The 16,756-nt window shown below is 46.4% G+C and overlaps 1 protein-coding gene across 1 annotated transcript; it reads left to right on the top strand.

Annotated features, from left to right (window-relative positions):
* The first annotated feature begins 6,979 nt into the window (after positions 1-6,979).
* CUNH8orf58 (chromosome unknown C8orf58 homolog) lies at positions 6,980-16,740 on the top strand. Its single transcript, XM_027853865.1, has 7 exons — positions 6,980-7,059; positions 10,884-11,359; positions 11,809-11,955; positions 12,429-12,531; positions 12,718-12,830; positions 13,074-13,180; positions 14,757-16,740. Exons 1-7 carry the CDS (start codon positions 7,011-7,013, stop codon positions 14,866-14,868), a joined length of 1,107 nt encoding a protein of 368 aa, XP_027709666.1. The 5' UTR covers positions 6,980-7,010; the 3' UTR covers positions 14,869-16,740.
* The last annotated feature ends 16 nt before the right edge of the window (positions 16,741-16,756 follow it).

Genomic DNA, 16,756 nt, shown 5'->3' on the forward strand with positions numbered 1-16,756 from the left:
AGTGGATACAGCTTTGGGACTGGAGTCAGGAGGACCTGAGTTCAAATTTGTCCTCAGACACCTACTAGATGTATGACCCTGAGTGAGTCACTTAACCCTGTTTGCCTCAAAAAAAGGTGGGGGAATACTTCAATTATTTGAGCATAGATTGGCAAGATACCCCATTAAGATGGAATATGTAGATCAGGTTTCTGAATAGGGAGAATGATGATTTTAAAAAATATAACTTGTTTCAGCCTATGTGAAGAAAGGTTCTGTTCAGGAGCTCTTTCTGCCAATAAATCTCTAGGTTCTGGGATGAGGAAGATAGAGGTTAAATTTCCAAGCATTAGAGGTGGAATTTGAACCCAGATCTTCCTTAATTCAGGCCCAACATTTTATCCACAAGTCAAAGCAGCCTCTAATCCAGGGCTTGTTCCAGAAATTGAGACAGGTAGCATTTTAAAACTGAATTATCCTGGAATGATTATAACACAATTACATTTAACATGCTCATCATAGAAGGAGAAATAAAGACATCTATCATTCAGTTACTTAGTTTGATAAAAGGCTTTTTGAAAAATTAAAAATTTTGAAAAGAAAAAAAAAGTAAAAAATAGGGAAAAGGGGCAGCTAGGTGGCGCAGTGGACAGAGCACCGGCCCTGGATTCAGGAGGACCTGAGTTCAAATCTGGCCTCAGACCCATAACACTTACTAGCTGTGTGACCCTGGGCAAGTCACTTAACCCCATTGCCCCCCCCAAATAAATAAAATAGAAAAAAAAGGAAAAATTAAAAAATTTTTGGGACAGATTTGAAACATTACAGTAATACCTCTGTTAGAGAAGAAATTTAACAATGTACTTTGCGCATTACCACAAGTAGAAATAATAAAGCAGGCAGGCCACAGGGATAGTTTTAGGAGGTTGAGAAAAAAAGGGGGGGAGGGTGGAAGGGGAGGGCTCGTCACACTGTATAATTAATTACTTAAAGCATCATTCCAAGAACATAAAACATGCATGTGGGAAGCTCAGGGGAGCTCTATGCCTTTTAAGCAATACCAAAGAATATATGATAGGATCCTTTTCCTTATGTAGCTTATAATCTTTTTGAGGAGAAAAGACAATGAAGTAGAGAACAATATAAGATACGCAGTCTATCCAGATGACCTGTGATCTCATTAATGTGGACATTTCCTCTAGTGATACAGATAGCCACTCACCTGTGCCTCTCCATCCTGTGCAGTTTTTATCTAAGTTCTTCCATAAGCTCTGTTTCAGTGAGGGGTGAAGGGATGGGGAGGGGAAGATATAGAGGGAGGGAGGAAGCCTGCTGGGGAGGCAGGCAGGCTTCAGGCTTATCTGCAATTTTCACCCCACTCTCAACTACTCCTCTTGTCCCCACCAAAGCAGCTATGGGATCTAGCCTTCCTTCAGGGAAGGCAGAGTCAACCCTTATCCTCCTCACTGAAGCTGGGATCCATTTGAAGAGGGACAGCCCAAAGATGATCCCTTAAGGACTGCCCCCCCCCATCTCTATGTATACCCTCAATATAATCAATCAGGGCTGGCCTTAGAGTGGCATATCACGTATTTTCTATTCCTTCCTCTCTTCACTTCCCATCCTTGATTAAAAAAAAAAAAATCACTCAGTCCTCCTTTTTGATGTCTGAATTTCTAGCTAACTAGTGGATACCAATGCCAGGACTTCAACTCTTGTCTTCTTGACTCTAAGGTCGACCTACCATTCTTCCTTTCAATTTAAATTAGATGGGCCAAGAAGGAGTTTGAGTAATAATCTCTCCAACAGACTCCAAAAGCATTAAGGTGTTGTGGGTTTGGGTTTTTTTTTTTTTAATGAATCTAAAGATAGAGGCCAAGTGGTGAACCAGTGGGGCTACCAAACTGATGAAACAATGATTTCAATGAATGAGATTGAACAAAATATCCTTTCCTGAAAAAGGAGGCCCTCTTCCAAATTTTCTCTTAAAAAAGATTGGATGTATGCCATCAGCTCATGACTAATGCACCTGCTGTTTGAGGCCTAATTCCAGTTCACTAGGCATTTATTGATCACCCCGGGTCTATGCTTTTTAAGCAATACCAAAGAATATATGATAAGATCCCTTTCCTTACATAGCTTACAATCTTTTTGAGGAGAAAAGACAATGAAGTAGAGAACAATATAAGATATACAGTCTATCCAGATGACCTGTGATCTCATTAATGTGGACATTCCCTCTAGTGATACAGATAGCCACTCACCTGTGCCTCTCCATCCTGTGCAGTTTTTATCTATGTTCTTCCATAAGCTCTGTATTGGGGGGTTCCAATGGAGCACCACCCAAGGTGCTAGGGACCCTCCTTGAGTCTCAAAGGAGCATTTCACTTCTTGCCTCTGTCTTTACATAGGCTGTGTCCTCCATTCCTGAAATATACTCTTTCTTCTTTTCCATCTCTTAAGACTCTTCCTTCAAAATTTAGCTCAAGCAACACCCTCATACATATTGATTTTCCTGATTCCCCCTAGCTGCTGGGGCCTGTCCCCAGAAATTACCTTATACTCATCTTGGATATATTTTGTTTATACTTATACAGGATGTCCTAAAAGTCTTAAACTTTAATAGCTTAAAACTACACCAAGACTTGAGACACCCCACCTCTGTATTGGCTGTTTCCCCAGATGGAATTTAAGATCTTTGAGAGCAAGAACGATTTCATTTTTGTCTTTTTTATCCAGGGTATGTCACACATTGTAATAAATCTTTTAATAAATGTTTGTTAAACTGGAGAAGGAAATGGCAAATCATTCCTGTATCGTTACCAAGAAAACTCAAATGGGATCATGAAGAGTCGGAAACAACTGAAAAATTATTGAACGTTATAGATACATATATACATATATACACACATCCATACATACATACATGGATATATACTCAAGACTTGCTCAAGGTCATACAGCCAGCATGTATCATGAGAGTGGGACTTGAATCTAGGTCTTCGTAAATCCAGGAGCTCTCCATTACACAGTACTGCCTCTCCTATATATTTGTGATTATATCTATATATGTATATAATCTTTCATCTATGTATATGTGTATACATGTGTGGATGTATTTATACTCTTAAGCACCGTCCTCTGGGGTTGGAGGACCTAGGTTCAAATCCCACTTGTGATCTTGGGCATGATGCTGTATTTTTTTTTTTTTTTGCTTTTTTGGTGAGGCAATCAGGATTAAGTGACTTGCCCAGGGTCACACAGCTATTAAGTATCAAGTGTGTAAGGTCAAATTCGAACTCAGGTCCTCCTGACTCCAAGGCTCTATCCTTTATGCCACCTAGCTGCCCCTTGATGCTGTATTTTTTACTCCAGACTTCTTTCCAGACTGTCCCCCGTGCCTGGAACTCTGCCCCTCCTCATCTTGGCCTCCTGGCTTCTCTGGTTTCCCTCAGGTCTCAGTTAAAGTCTCATTTGACAGGGCTGGACCCCTCCCTGCACCTTCCAAAAGTCATTATGTAGACTGTGCTTCTGTTTATGAGTTGTTATAGTAGTAGATCATATATGTCGTCACAAGTCAACAAGCATTTATTAAGTCCTAAGAAAATGACAAACCACTTTAGTATCTTTGGCAAGAAAACCCCCAGTGGGAACACAGAGAGTTGGACGGGACCGAAAATGTCACAACAATAGCAAAAAAAGTGCTGGGCACTGTCTAAATGACGAGAATACACAGAAAGGCAAAACCATGGTGCCTGCCCACGAGGAGCTCATGTTCTAACAAAAGAGTCAACATGCAAATGACCGTACAGACAAGATGGACACAGTGTAAATAGCAGGTAATCTCAGAGGGAGTACACTAGCAGTGAGGGGCACTGGGAAAGGTCTCCTGCAGAAGGCGAGATTTAAGCTGAAATTGTCAAGGAAGCTAGGAGGTGGGGGTGAGGAGGAAGAGCATTCCACACATGGCAGCAGCCACTGGAAGCTGGGAGTAGGGAAACAGAGCATTCTGCAGGAGGAACAGCAAGACCAGTGCTGCTGTAGCATAAATTATTTGGGCCACTAGGTGGCGCCATAGTGCACGGAGCACCATACCTGGAGTTGGGAAGACTCATTTTCCTCAGTTCAAATCTAACCTTGGACATTTACTAGCTGTGCGACCCTGGGCAAATCCCTGAACCTCGTTTACCTCACTTCTTTCATATATACCCCCTTCTCTCCTCTGACACTGTCCCCACTTTGGTGCAGGCCCTCATCTCTTTATACCTGGATTGTTGCCACAGCCTGCTTGCGGGTCTGCCTGCCACAGGCCTCTCCCCACTCCAGTCCATCCTCCATTCAGCTACCGAATTGATCTTCCTATAGCACGGAGAGTAGCTCCCCATTACCTGCAGGATTCAAATATAACATCAGCCGGCATCTAGGGACCTTCATAACCTGACCACTTGCACTATACTTTGTTGCTGTTGTCCAGTAGTGCCCAACTCTCCATGACCCCATTTGAGATTTTCTTGGCAAAGATATTGGAGTGGTTTGCCATTTCCTTCTCCAGCTCATTTTACAGCTAAGGAAACTGAGGCAAACAGGGTTAAGTGACTTGTCCAAGGTCACATAGCTAATAAGTGTTTGAGGCTGAATTTGATCTCAGGAAGAGGAGCTATCCTGACTCCAGGCCAGGAAATTTCTATCCACTCTGACACCTAGCTTGCCCTCAAGGAGCTTGCATTCTAGATCAGCGGCTATGTAAGCGAGTTTGGGACTGGAGATTCTCATGACTTGTAAATGGGGCCACAGGACAGCCAACCACCATGCCCTTTCCACCAGCAAAGGAGTATGGATTCTGTTGCTGTTCTCAGAGCAGGAGCAAGGTTAGGTCTTGGTTTATTGTTTTTTTGTTTTGTCTTGTTTTTGTTAGGCAATGGGGTTAAGTGACTTGCCCAGGGTCACATAGCTAGTAAGTGTTATGTGTCTGAGGCTGGATTTGAACTCAGGTCCTCCTGACTCCAGGGCTGGTCCTCTATCCACCGCACCACCTAGCTTCCCCCTAGGTCTTGGTTTATTGGGGGATGGCTGGATAAGATGGGTGAAGCAAAGTTCGGGAGATCTAGGTATGTCCCTGGAATGTTCAGGGGGTCTTGACCTTTAAGCAGCAAAGAAGCACAGGCATGCCTTAAAGTCTCTGATTTGGGCATTGCTAGGAACCATTTCTAGGTCAAGAAGGTAAGTAAGGGCTGGGGGTGTGGGGTCTGGTTTGGGAGAAGGAAGTGAATTAAGGGGTAAGGCCAACCAAGCAGACTCCTGAGGGTCCCAAAGAAGATGCCTCCTCTTTTTCCTTAGCTTGCTAAGGAGCCTTGGTTGTATTGAGGGTAGAGGAATCTGGTCTTTTTTCACTTCTGGGGAAGTCAGGGAGGGGGTTGGGCCGGTTAGAGGAAGCCTGTCTGAGGCACACACAAAGCCTGTGCCTGAGACTGCATTCCTGCAGGCCCTGAGCTTCCTGTTCTTGGCTGGCCACATTCCTGCCTCATAGTCACCACAGAGACAGCTGGGCCCCTCTAGGAATCTATTCTCACATTCCCCAGATTCAGGGCAGGCATCTTACAGTACCCTTCTCTCCCTTATCTGCTTCTGAGGGATTTTCTTTTTTTTTCTCCCTTTCCTGAGAGAGGATGGAGTGAACTCTGTTCTTGACTTAGGTATCTCCTCTCCCTCACCCACTCCAAAAATCTGCTTCTTGGAATGGGAAAGGGAATGGGTGGAGAGGGAGTAAAAGTGGGACTTGAGGGAGGTCTCTCTGTAGCTTTACCCCTAACTTATAGCTACAGACTGGGGTGCTGGTCCCCCTTTAGCCCTTCTGGCTTTAGACTGGATCAATTCCAGCACTGTCTGGAAAAGACATTTCTTCTCTCTCCTTACTAGGATCTATCTATCCCAATATCTATATTTCCCAAGGGGAAAAGGATTAGAGTGGAGTTTTGACTAGGCCTAAAAATAAGAATAATGCTTTGCATATGTGTATCAATCTCAATGCTTACCACATTCCTCTAAGGGAGTACAGGCCCCTATTATCATTGTCTCCATTTTACAGTGTTAGGTCATGCCATACCTGGGTAGATCCGAGACTAGGTCTTCTGACCCTGAAGAATGACATTAAGACATTTATTCAGGTCATTTAGTAAGTGCCTATTTTGTGCAAACACCAGTGCTGGAGCTGGAGGGAAATATGTGTTACCACACTCTTCCCTCCCGGAGGTCACAACCTTTCCTCTAGAATCACAAGGAACTCTAGGCTTCCTTCTCTTTATGTACATCACATCTCTTCCCCCGTTATATTTAACTTGGAACTGTAATCTAGAGGTGGACAGAACAGCCTAGCACTCCTGTTTTACAATTGAGGACACTGAGGCCCAGGGAGAAGATAGTGGATAGGAGAGCGTGATTGGTAGGCTTTCCTCCCCTACCAGACTGCCTCCCACCCCCCACTTTGGGTCTGGTCTTCTGGGTTCCAATTTCAGCCCCACTTTCATCTTTGTAAGGGGCTCAGCTTTCTGGCTAGCTGAGGGAGTGGGAAACCAAACTGTCTGAATGTCCTTATCTCCTTTCCCAGTCAGGATTAAGGCAAGAGGGCTGGAGTGGAGAACCAGAGGGTTTAATCCCAGTCCACCTGCCTCTCCCCTCTTCTGGTTCATTCATCCATAGGTACCCCACCCCACCCCCTCACCGCAGTTGCTTAGGGCTCACATTTCCCCCACCTGTCCCCAATCCTCCCCTTAAGCCAGAGGGGACCTCAGCAGTCCCACTGCAGCTCAGCGCATTCGCCTCGCCCTCCTTCCCCCAATCCTGGCCTCCTCCTTCTCCTCCCCACCTTCTCCCCCACTCCTCCTCCCCCAGCCTTCCTAGGCTAGGAGTGTCCCAGAGCCGCGCCCTGTCCGGGTTGCGGGGCTGGGAGGGGAGTTGGGGCTCCTGGCCGGTGCAGGGCTCTCCATCCTCCTCCAGGGCTGCAGCTGCGCCTTCAGACGCTCCGGAGCCGGGCCATGCTGGGGAGGCGGCGGGTCTTCACCCTACAGCCGCTTGGTCGCCAGGGTGAGTTACGAACCTGCCCCTGCCCCAGCCCCAGGAGCCCCTTACAAAGATGAAAGCGGGGCTGAAATTGGAGCAGGCGCTGGAATTCTCCTCTAGATGTCTGCGCTCCGAAGAGTTCCTGGAGCACTCCTGGGGCTGGGGGGCGGGGGCGGTCCCCTCACCTCCGGATTTAACGTCTGATGATCCTATCTGTCCTGCTCCTGTCTTCCCTTCGGATGGGACTTTCTCCCCGCGCACGTCTGGTACCCTGCACCCTTCCCGGGACCTTGATTAAGCGCTTCCCTCCGCCCAGGGCGCATTCCCGGGGAACCCCGTGCCACGCCCCAGAACCCCCTGGCCTCGGGACTCCCACCATATTGTGGACCCAGGTTTCAGATTAGACCTATCTGGATTTATGGAGCTAGCCCTCTGCCCCCTTTTCTTTACATTCCACCTCCATCCACTCCAACCCTGCTCTAAGTTTAAATTCTGCTTACCTGCCCCAAGCATACATTTCCGAACGGAATTTCCTCTGACCCCACCTTAACTTTGTGTTAATTAGAAAAATAAACAACTCTGCCTGCTGCGGACTAAAAACCCACCCACCCCTCATCTCCTCTTGCAAGGCTTCTTTTACTTTGCAGGACTAGGAATTTATGCTCCCTTAGTGCTCTGAGCTACTCCACGTTCCCTCCCCCTTGGCTGCCACCCTTGGCCTTGGGACCATGTGGGCTGGGTGGGAGCTCCAGGGTGCTTCACTTGTCTTAATTGCTCTCATTCATAATAGCGCTTGATGGTTTGCGAGAGCTTTCGTTCGGCTCTCGTGTCACCCTCCCCTCACAGCTTGGGACAGAAAGCATCTTTTGCAGTGCCCCTTTCACCATCCTGGCAGCCCAGACCTTCCAACCTGGGTGAGCAAACCCTGTCTCCTTCCCTCCCCGCCCCCAAGCCCACCAAGCATTCCGAAACCGAAAGGGAAGAAAGGAAATATTAACAAGGTATTTTAGAAGTGATGGTAAGGGCTTCAAGGATATTGTACGTACAGTATACATACTGGGGATTGAGAGTGGGGGTGGGGTGGGCCAGGGCTTTGATCTTACCCAGAGGTGATGTTTGTAATGAGATTTTGTCTATAGTTATGTTTCCCTAGAATGCATAAATGTATTGTAAACCTCTCTTGGTGTCTAGTGTGGTGCAGTAGAAGCAGTGCTGGATTTGGTCACAGGACCTGGGTTCAAAGCCAAGCTCTGCCCTTTCCTACTTATGTGACCTTGGACAAATCATTTTGTGACTCTAAGCCTCAGTTTTCTCATCTGTAAAATGAGGGGTTTCACTAGGTGACCTTTAAGGTCTGCTCCAAATCTATGATGATATGATAGGTATATAATATATACTATATGTATGATATCATATATATCATACTATATAGTATACTATAGCATATATTATACTATAATGCATAATCCTATGGCCACTAGGCATCACAGAGGATAGAGCACTGGTCCTGAAGTCAGGAACAGCTGAATTCAAGTTATACCTTAAGACAACTTACTTAGCAGCGTGACTCTGAGTAGGTCACTCAACCTGTGCCTCAGTTTGCTTATCTGTAAAATGTGGATAATAATAATAGCACCTACCTTGCAGGGGATAAAATGATATAATATTTATAAAGTGATTTGCAAGCTTTAAAATGCTATATAAAGAGCTTTTTGTTCTTCGGTGTCTGACTCTTTGTGACCCCCATTTTCTTGGCAAAGATACTGGAGTGGTTTACCATTTCATTCTCTAGCTCTTATAAATGCTATTTATTATTATTATATTCTGATACCTGATCTCGGTGTGCGGGTGACCTTGAACTAGGAACTCTTGTCATCTGAGGACCAGCCAAGTTAAGTGTTGATCACCAGTCGAATTCTTTGGCCCCAGCAACACATGAAGACAGTTCTACATATAAAGGGGTTTCAATTTGTGTCCATTCAAGGGAATAAATACATCTTTGAAGTTTTAAAGTATGGATTAATTTACTGCAGAGTCACACAGCTAGTAAGTGTCTGAGGCTAGGTTTGAACTCAGGTCCTTCTGACTCCAGGGCTGCTGCTCTATCCACTGTACCACCTAACTGCCCTGGGTATACTCTTAATTTAAAGAGAGACAGCTTAGCATGGTGAATGGATAGAGGGCCAGCTTTGGAGTTGGAAGTCCTGGGTGTAAATTCTGCCGCCAACACACTCATAGTAACTGACTTCTCAGATTCCCCCAGGCAGTTCTCTATGGCTATCAGTCATAGATCTGGACAAAAATATTTTTTAAGAAAACAGGCATCATCTCAGTGGTGTCTAACCCAAATTAGTGGTAGTCTTCTCATTAGCTTGGATGATTTTTTTTTTCATGGTAAGCAGTATGGGTAGTCAAAGGATACTTTGTCCTACAAAATGGTCCAGAGACAGAGAAATTTGTGAGCCAGTGCACTGGACTGTGCCAGCTCTCTGTAAAGGAACTCAGGTGAGGAGATCTGGGATCCTAAAATCAGTACCCATGAACCTGAGGGTAAGACTGGCTGGCCTTTTCTCCTTAGTTCTATACAGGGCTGGTGAGAATCTGGGGGAGGGACTTTCTAGCTGATCGGGATAGGGCTATCCATGTTCATGAAATCTATTCTCAGATCCCTTTGGGGATCTGTGGACCCTAGGTTAAGAACCTGTGATTTAAAGCTCTGACTGAAAAGGCCAGTGGGGTTTCTCCTTCCACTAGGGAAAACTCTGAACTCTACATTCTCTCTTTCTCCCGCTCTCAATCGTGTGGATAAAAGTACTTTAGCTACAATCCTGATCTGCTCAGCTACTAACATCTCCCTCCTTCAAATTGGGGCATTGAGGTGGTTGGGTGGATAGAACACAGGGCCTGGAGGCAGGAAGATTTGAGTTCAAATGTGGCCTCAGACACTTACTAGCTGTGTGACCCTGGGCAAGTCACTTAACTCTGTTTTCCTCAGTTTCCTCATCTGTCAAATGAGCTGGAGAAGGAAATGGCAAACCACTCCAGTATCTTTGCCAAGAAAACCCCAAATGGGGTTATGGAGAGTCAGAAATGAATGAACAGCAGCCCCAAATCACCTTCTAGCTATTTAGAATCTATTTTGCATATATTCATATGTACATGTTGGTGCCCCCAATAGAATATAAGCTCCTTGAGGGCAGGGACTGTTTCATTTTTTGTCTTTGCATCCCTAGAGTTTAGCACAGTGACCTGCAGATAGTAAATCCTTAAAAAGTGTTTGTTCATTGATGTAATCTAGTCTGATCCAGCAAGCATTTATTAAGGGTGGAAAATGAACAAAGCACTATGATTAGGAGATGAGAATATAAAGACAAAACAAAAAACAGATCCTGCCCTCGAGGAGCTTCCATTCCATTGGGGACAACAATGTGTGAGGGGTGTGTGTGTGTGTGTGTGTGTGTGTGTGTGTGTGTGTGTGTGTGTGTGTGTGAATGAGAGAGAGAAAGAAAGAGAGAGAGAGATGGAAGAGGGATGGGAACTAGGAACAATGAAAGGAAAGGTTGTGAGTTCCCCATTACTGGTGGTCTTCTGTTCGAGGCTGGTCAGTCAGCTGTTGGAGATGTTGTAGAGGTGCTTCTGTTCACACATCGTTTTGACTTCGTGACCTCTCAAGTCCCTTCCAGGTCTGAGATGCTGTGATCTCACCTGACTTCTTCCGTATACGGCCTTGAACAGCTCCTCTCTCGCCCACTCCTCTAGGGGCACACCTTCCCATGGGAATGTTGTTTGGTCCAGGAATCTCGGGGGTGGGAGGGTGTATGGTCTCTGATGCTGTCTTTCCTTGGCAGATGGTGGTTGTGAGGAGCTTCTGGGTGGCTGTGTGGTGCTTGGTGCTAAGAACATTTATCTTCGTGTTCATGACATGCCCAGGGTAGGCTCCGCTGAGCCCCAGGATGGTGACTGCATGGTGACAGGCTCCAGGGAACAGGCTTCAAGGGACTCTGGGGTGGAAATGGGGGGAGGGGAAAGTCCTTCCACTACCCCTCCTGGCTTCAATCTGGACTCTTCAAGCTTGGAGCTGGGTGGGGGGCCCAAGCCGGCCCCTGTCACTATGGAACCCCCTGCAAACCTGGACAGGTTCCTGGCTAGCCAGAAACTAGAGCAGGTGGTGGCGAGGTCCCGCTGGCCTCGATCTTCGTCTACTGTGACACCCACGTATCTGAAGCGGAATGAGCAGGGACCTGAGGTGTCTCCAGAAATAACTGGATATCGGAGCGGCACCGAGGCAGAGGTTGGCTCCCAGCTGAGCCCAGCAGAATCTCTGGTGAGTGCTGGCCATCAGACCAGAAGAGGGACATGTCAGGGCAGCGTTGCCAATTGAGGAGGGGATGCGGGAGACCCCCCTCTCCCTAGAGCCTTCTTAATTCCCACCTCCTTATCTCTGAAACTTTCTTGGGGTGGAGTTCGCTCTCAGGCATTTCCTGATCCTAATTGGTAGGTGCTGGCATAACTTCATGACTCAACAGGTAGCTGGGGTTGTTTGCAACCTCCCCAAAGAGTGGGTGGGCAGGGGCGCAGGTTCATCCTGATACTGGCTCAGGTTGGGTGGTGGTGTGGGGGTGGGGAATGCTGTTGGGCAGGGGTCTTTTATCCAAGGCTTGGCTCCCCACACCCACATTCTCCCTTCCTTTCCCTGAAAGCTTGCTTTCCTCTGGGGGGGGGCCCAAGGAGAGGAAAGCCGATCTAATCACCACACCCTGCTATGTCCTCCAGGTAGTGGGCTCTGAGTCCAATGCCTGGGCTTGCCTCCCAGGTCAGGGGCTGCGATACTTGGAGCACCTGTGCTTGATGCTGGAGCGAATGGCCCTGCTCCAACAGCTTCATCTGCAGCTCCAGGAGCAGTACCAGCAGATGCCAACTGTGAGTGAGGAGTGAGGAAATCAGGGAATGGGGGATGCCACAGGACCCTGGGGCCTGGTGTGGCAGGGCACATGTCAGGGAGGGAGGTAGAGGAGCATATCAGGAATGGGGCCAACTCTAGTTCTGGGTAGGAACCTACGTTATATTGGAAAGAGCAGTAGGTTCAGAGTCAAGGAAGTCCTGGGTTCGAATCCTGCTCCTACTACTGATTAGCTCTGTGGCCTTGGGAAAGTCACTGGATTTTATTGAGCCTCTGTTACCTTTTCTGTGAAATGGGGATAATCATACCACTTGTACTTACCTAATAGGGTTGCTAAGGGGGTCAGATGATTTAATGTATGTGCAAATCATCAAGTGCTGTATAAATGCCAGTTATTCGTTGGATGGGCAGGCAGGGATTTGTCTGGCTCTGCAATGTTGGATTGGGTCCCCTCGTAGATGAGGTCACAGATCTCTGTCTCTCCCTGGTGCAGGGCCTGGAAGAGAAGATTGAGAACTCAGTTCTTGCTCCTTTTCACCCTCGATTCTCTTCCATGCTGGGGCTTCAGGAATTTCAGAATCCAGTGGAAAAGACAGGTAAATGACAACTTGCCGGACATTTTTTTTCTTCCTGGTTCCCTGAAACTTCATTTGCCATTCTTCTGTTCTATGGCACACAGCAGGTCTTTTTGGCTTCAAACACCCTGCTCTCAGGCACCTTGATTATTAATCCAGTGGCTTCCTCTTCCTTGCCTAGGTTAACCCAAGTCCCTTTCTTCACAGTGGAAGAGTCAGCCCTGCCTCGACGGGCAGAGGTGCACAGTATGAGCACACCAGATTTGCTGGAGGGACCATCGGGGGCTATCCACACAATCCCATCCTACCGAGGGCACAGGGTAGGTGCTCCATATTGCTAGGAACAAACCAATGGGGACTGGAGGGCCTTGGGGCAGGAAGGTCAATATTAGAAACCCCTTGTACAAGGAGTGTCAGGAATGGGAGGTCCTGTGGGGCAAAGGACTTAAGGAGCTAGAATGTTGGTAAGGTTCTAGATTTGAGTGGGTGGGTCCTCATTGAGCATGGTCATCTTTACACTGTAGCTGAATGGGTCTTCGTGCCTCACCTTTTCTTCTATTTAGAAAACTCTATCCCATTGGAACAAAGTCAAAGCTTTGCTCAACAGGATCCGATGGAAGAGCCCTCATGCCTCTGAATCTTCTCTTGCTCAAGATCCCTCTGCCCCCAGGTAAGTCTTGAAATGGGGATGGAGATCAGTTGGACAATGGAGATTAACTGGGTTTAGAAAGGAGAATAGAAAAGAGACCAGAGAAATGAGGGTACCTGGAGTCTACAGCCAATTGCTTCTTTCCAAAGCATGTCGCAGCTAGAAGGGACCTTACAGATTGTCTGAGGGAGTCCGGCCTAGTGACCTGAGCACTGGTCTCGGAATTAGGATGGCCTGGGTTTGAATCCTGGCTCACATACCTAACTAGCTATGTGACTCTGGACTACTCTGTGAGTCTTAGTTTCTTAATGTATAAAATGAGGATCGAGTAAATGAGTAAGCCCCTTACTGAAGATCAAATGTGAGTCCATCTTACCGATGAGGAAACAGGGTTGGAGAATGTTGATGATGATGATAATGATGACGATTTGTGGTTGTTATTCAGTGATTCCTTTTCTTTGGGGGGCAGTTCTTGGCAAAGATATTGAAGTGGTTTACAATTTCTTTCTCCAGCTCATTTTACAGATGAGAAAACTGAGGCAGACAGGGTGGCCCTCTATCCACTGTGCTACCTAGCTGCCTTATGATGATGGTAATCCGAATAATAAGCATAAAGAATGATAGTAGGATATCAACTTATCTTTAGACTGTCTAAACTCCATTGAATATAAGGTGAGAAGAGTGATAATAATAAGAATAAAGATAATGATGTGGCAACAAGGTGATGCAGTGGTTAGAGCTCTGAGCCTAAAAGGAAGGAAGACCTGAGTTCAAATCCAGCCTCAGACACTTAACAGCTGTGTAACCCTGGGCAAATCAGTTAACCTCTGTTTGCCTCAGTTTCCTAATTTGTAAAATGGGGCTCATCAAAGTACCAACCCTGCAGGGTTGCTTTGAGAATTAAATGAGATAATAATTGTAAAAAGTGCTTTGCACAGTGCCTGACACATAGTAAGCTCTGTAGAAATGTTAGCTATGATGATGATGATGATGATAAGAGACATTTTAAAGTTTACATACATCATTGAATTTAAGGCTCATGACAGCGCTGTGAAATGGCTTCTAAAGTGAAGTATGCTTACTAGCTTTGTCACCCTGGGCAAGTCACTTAACCTCAATTACCTAAAAAACAACAACAACAACAAAAAAGTGAAGTATCATAATATGATCCCCCTTTACAGGTGAGGAAACCGAAGCTCACAGAGTGTCATGTTCACATGGCTGGTTTCACGGGAAGGTTTTGAATCCATTTGCTTCTGATTCTAAGTCCAGTTCTTTCTATGACTCTCCTGAGTCCTTTGGGGCTGAGCTAAGACTAGAATCCAGGTCTCTTGACACTCCCTCCAGTACTTATTCTATTATAAAATGATATCACTCAGAATGACCCTCAATTTATCAGCCCGTGCCTCAGTTTCCTTTCTGGACAATAAGGATAGGGACTGGGCATGGGGGGGGGAAGGGGAGAAGAGGAAAGTGACTGTATTACAAAGTTCCTTTTCCCCATTGCTTAAGTGACATGCTGAACAAATGCTCCTGCGTGAAATTATTGCAATTGTTGCTTTCTGACTCGATACCTACCTACTTCCTTTCCTTACAGGAGAGATTCAGAGGAACTACCGGAAGGTCCCCTGCGTTACCCCCAACGTAGGACCTTCCTGCCAAGTTTGGTGGCAAAGAAGCATCGAGCCAAGAACTTCTCAGTCTGCTGAACCGTCCTACACGCCAAAGTCCTTTCTTCTCTGTGTCTGGCACATCATGGGTAGGGCAGCATCCCTTCAATGCAACAGCCTTTACCTGGGCTTACTCTGTTCCTTACCATGACTAGTAGCTTGGAGTGGGCTCCATGATGTGAGAGCTGGATCTCTCCCCTTCAAGATCTCTGGAATATGGAGCTTTTGGATCTCAGGGAGCCATAATTCATTCCATCAATCCTCCACTGATCAAAACCCTTCTATAACTTGGTATACCTGCTTCCTTGAGTTGCTGCAGTTGAAAAATTTCATTGCCCTGTGACCAAGGTATTGATGAGTCTCTTTGAGCTTGGACATCAGACACACAGTCCATCACTAGGCCTGTCCTTGAAGCCTTTCTAGCTTGCTAAGACTGACCAGATCTTGGGCTCCACTTCCAGTCTTCAAGATTCAAAGGTCAAGGATCAAGGTCAGGGTGAAGGGCTGGAGGAGGACTGCAGTGGAGGTGGGGTTCTATGGACTGAAGTGTCTCCTGCTAAAGTCTTTCTGTCCTAGCTCTTGCCCATTGTCAGAAATCCTTAGGATTGTATTATGGGAACTAACTTATTTGTTGTGCCTTTGTGTGAAGCATGTGTGGTGATTTGACCCCACAGGCCCTGTGCATCCTGTTGTAGATGTATATTTATATGTAATTATATGTAGACGTGTTTATAATATATACAGGTGTCAGTGTGAGCTGGCTGTTATACCAGCCCCTGCCTTCCCGTGGGGGTTGGTTAGATGTTTGATTTTTGAGGTGGGAGAAGAAAGGGAGCATTCCTTCACTGCTCTGGAGAGACCATACCTCGATTCAACTCAACATACACTTATTGAGTGCTCACTCTATGGAACCTTGGATCCTTGACCTGTCCTGTTCAGCACAGCCATCTCCAGGGTGGGGACCCTTCAAGTCAGTGCATCACAGCTGTCTTTGGATCTCTTGTTAGTTGAAGATACTTCCAAGAGGCTCACTTCAGAATGGGGTGAGAACATGGATAGAAAGGCACAGTAGAGGCAGGGTGGTACAGTTGGAGGTGGAGGGTAAGGACCTGGGTTCATTTATTACCATTTTGATCATGGACAAGACCCTCTCTGGGTTATCATTTTATTTATCTTTAACATGAGAGGGATTGATTGAACTAGGTTTCACAGAACAAGTCCCCTTAATAAAAGGATTTGTTCTGTGAAGTTTGGATTCAGAGGGCCACATGTGGCCTCCAGGCCCCACCCCTGAAGTAGATGATTTCAGAGATCCCTTTCATTTCTAGATTTATAAACCTAATAAAGGGAGTGGTGTGTAGTGGGTGTGGGAACTCTGGAAGAGAGAGGAAGATGTGTGACAGAGAAGGACGATGGGACTTCCTGGGGTGTAAGAGGGTAGTAATGTTTTCATGTGTTTTGTAGTGTGTTACAGTTTGCAAAGTGAAGGTTGACAGCTGTGTGTGCTAGGATGGGGTGGTGATGGGTAGATAGGACTGTGGTTGAAGGGAGGTCAGAGGTTTTGGTGTTGGGGCAGCACAGGGTAGGGAAAGTTCCTGGCCATATGCCCCTAGGCGAGTCACTTCCCCTCTGCCAGCCTCAGTTTCACATCTGGGGGATGAACATAACAATGCTCACTGTACTGTGAGGATAGTCTTTGTTAACTAACTGTAGGACATTGCAGGAAAGAGGAGCAAGAGTTAATGGTAACTTTGGTTGAAGACACTCAGAAACTGACTTTGGGGAGCTTTGGGGTGTGTAGCTCTTGGAAGTCGAATAGGCGGCTGCAGTGCCCTCTGAGGTGTCTTCTAGGATGGCAAGGGGAAAATGGTGGGCTTGGTCTGGGGTTAGGGTGCTTCTTTTACATAGGAACTAGTTCTTCGGAGTC

Source organism: Vombatus ursinus, unplaced genomic scaffold, assembly GCF_900497805.2.
Source record: "Vombatus ursinus unplaced genomic scaffold, bare-nosed wombat genome assembly UNPS02010219.1, whole genome shotgun sequence".
NCBI lineage: Eukaryota > Metazoa > Chordata > Mammalia > Diprotodontia > Vombatidae > Vombatus > Vombatus ursinus.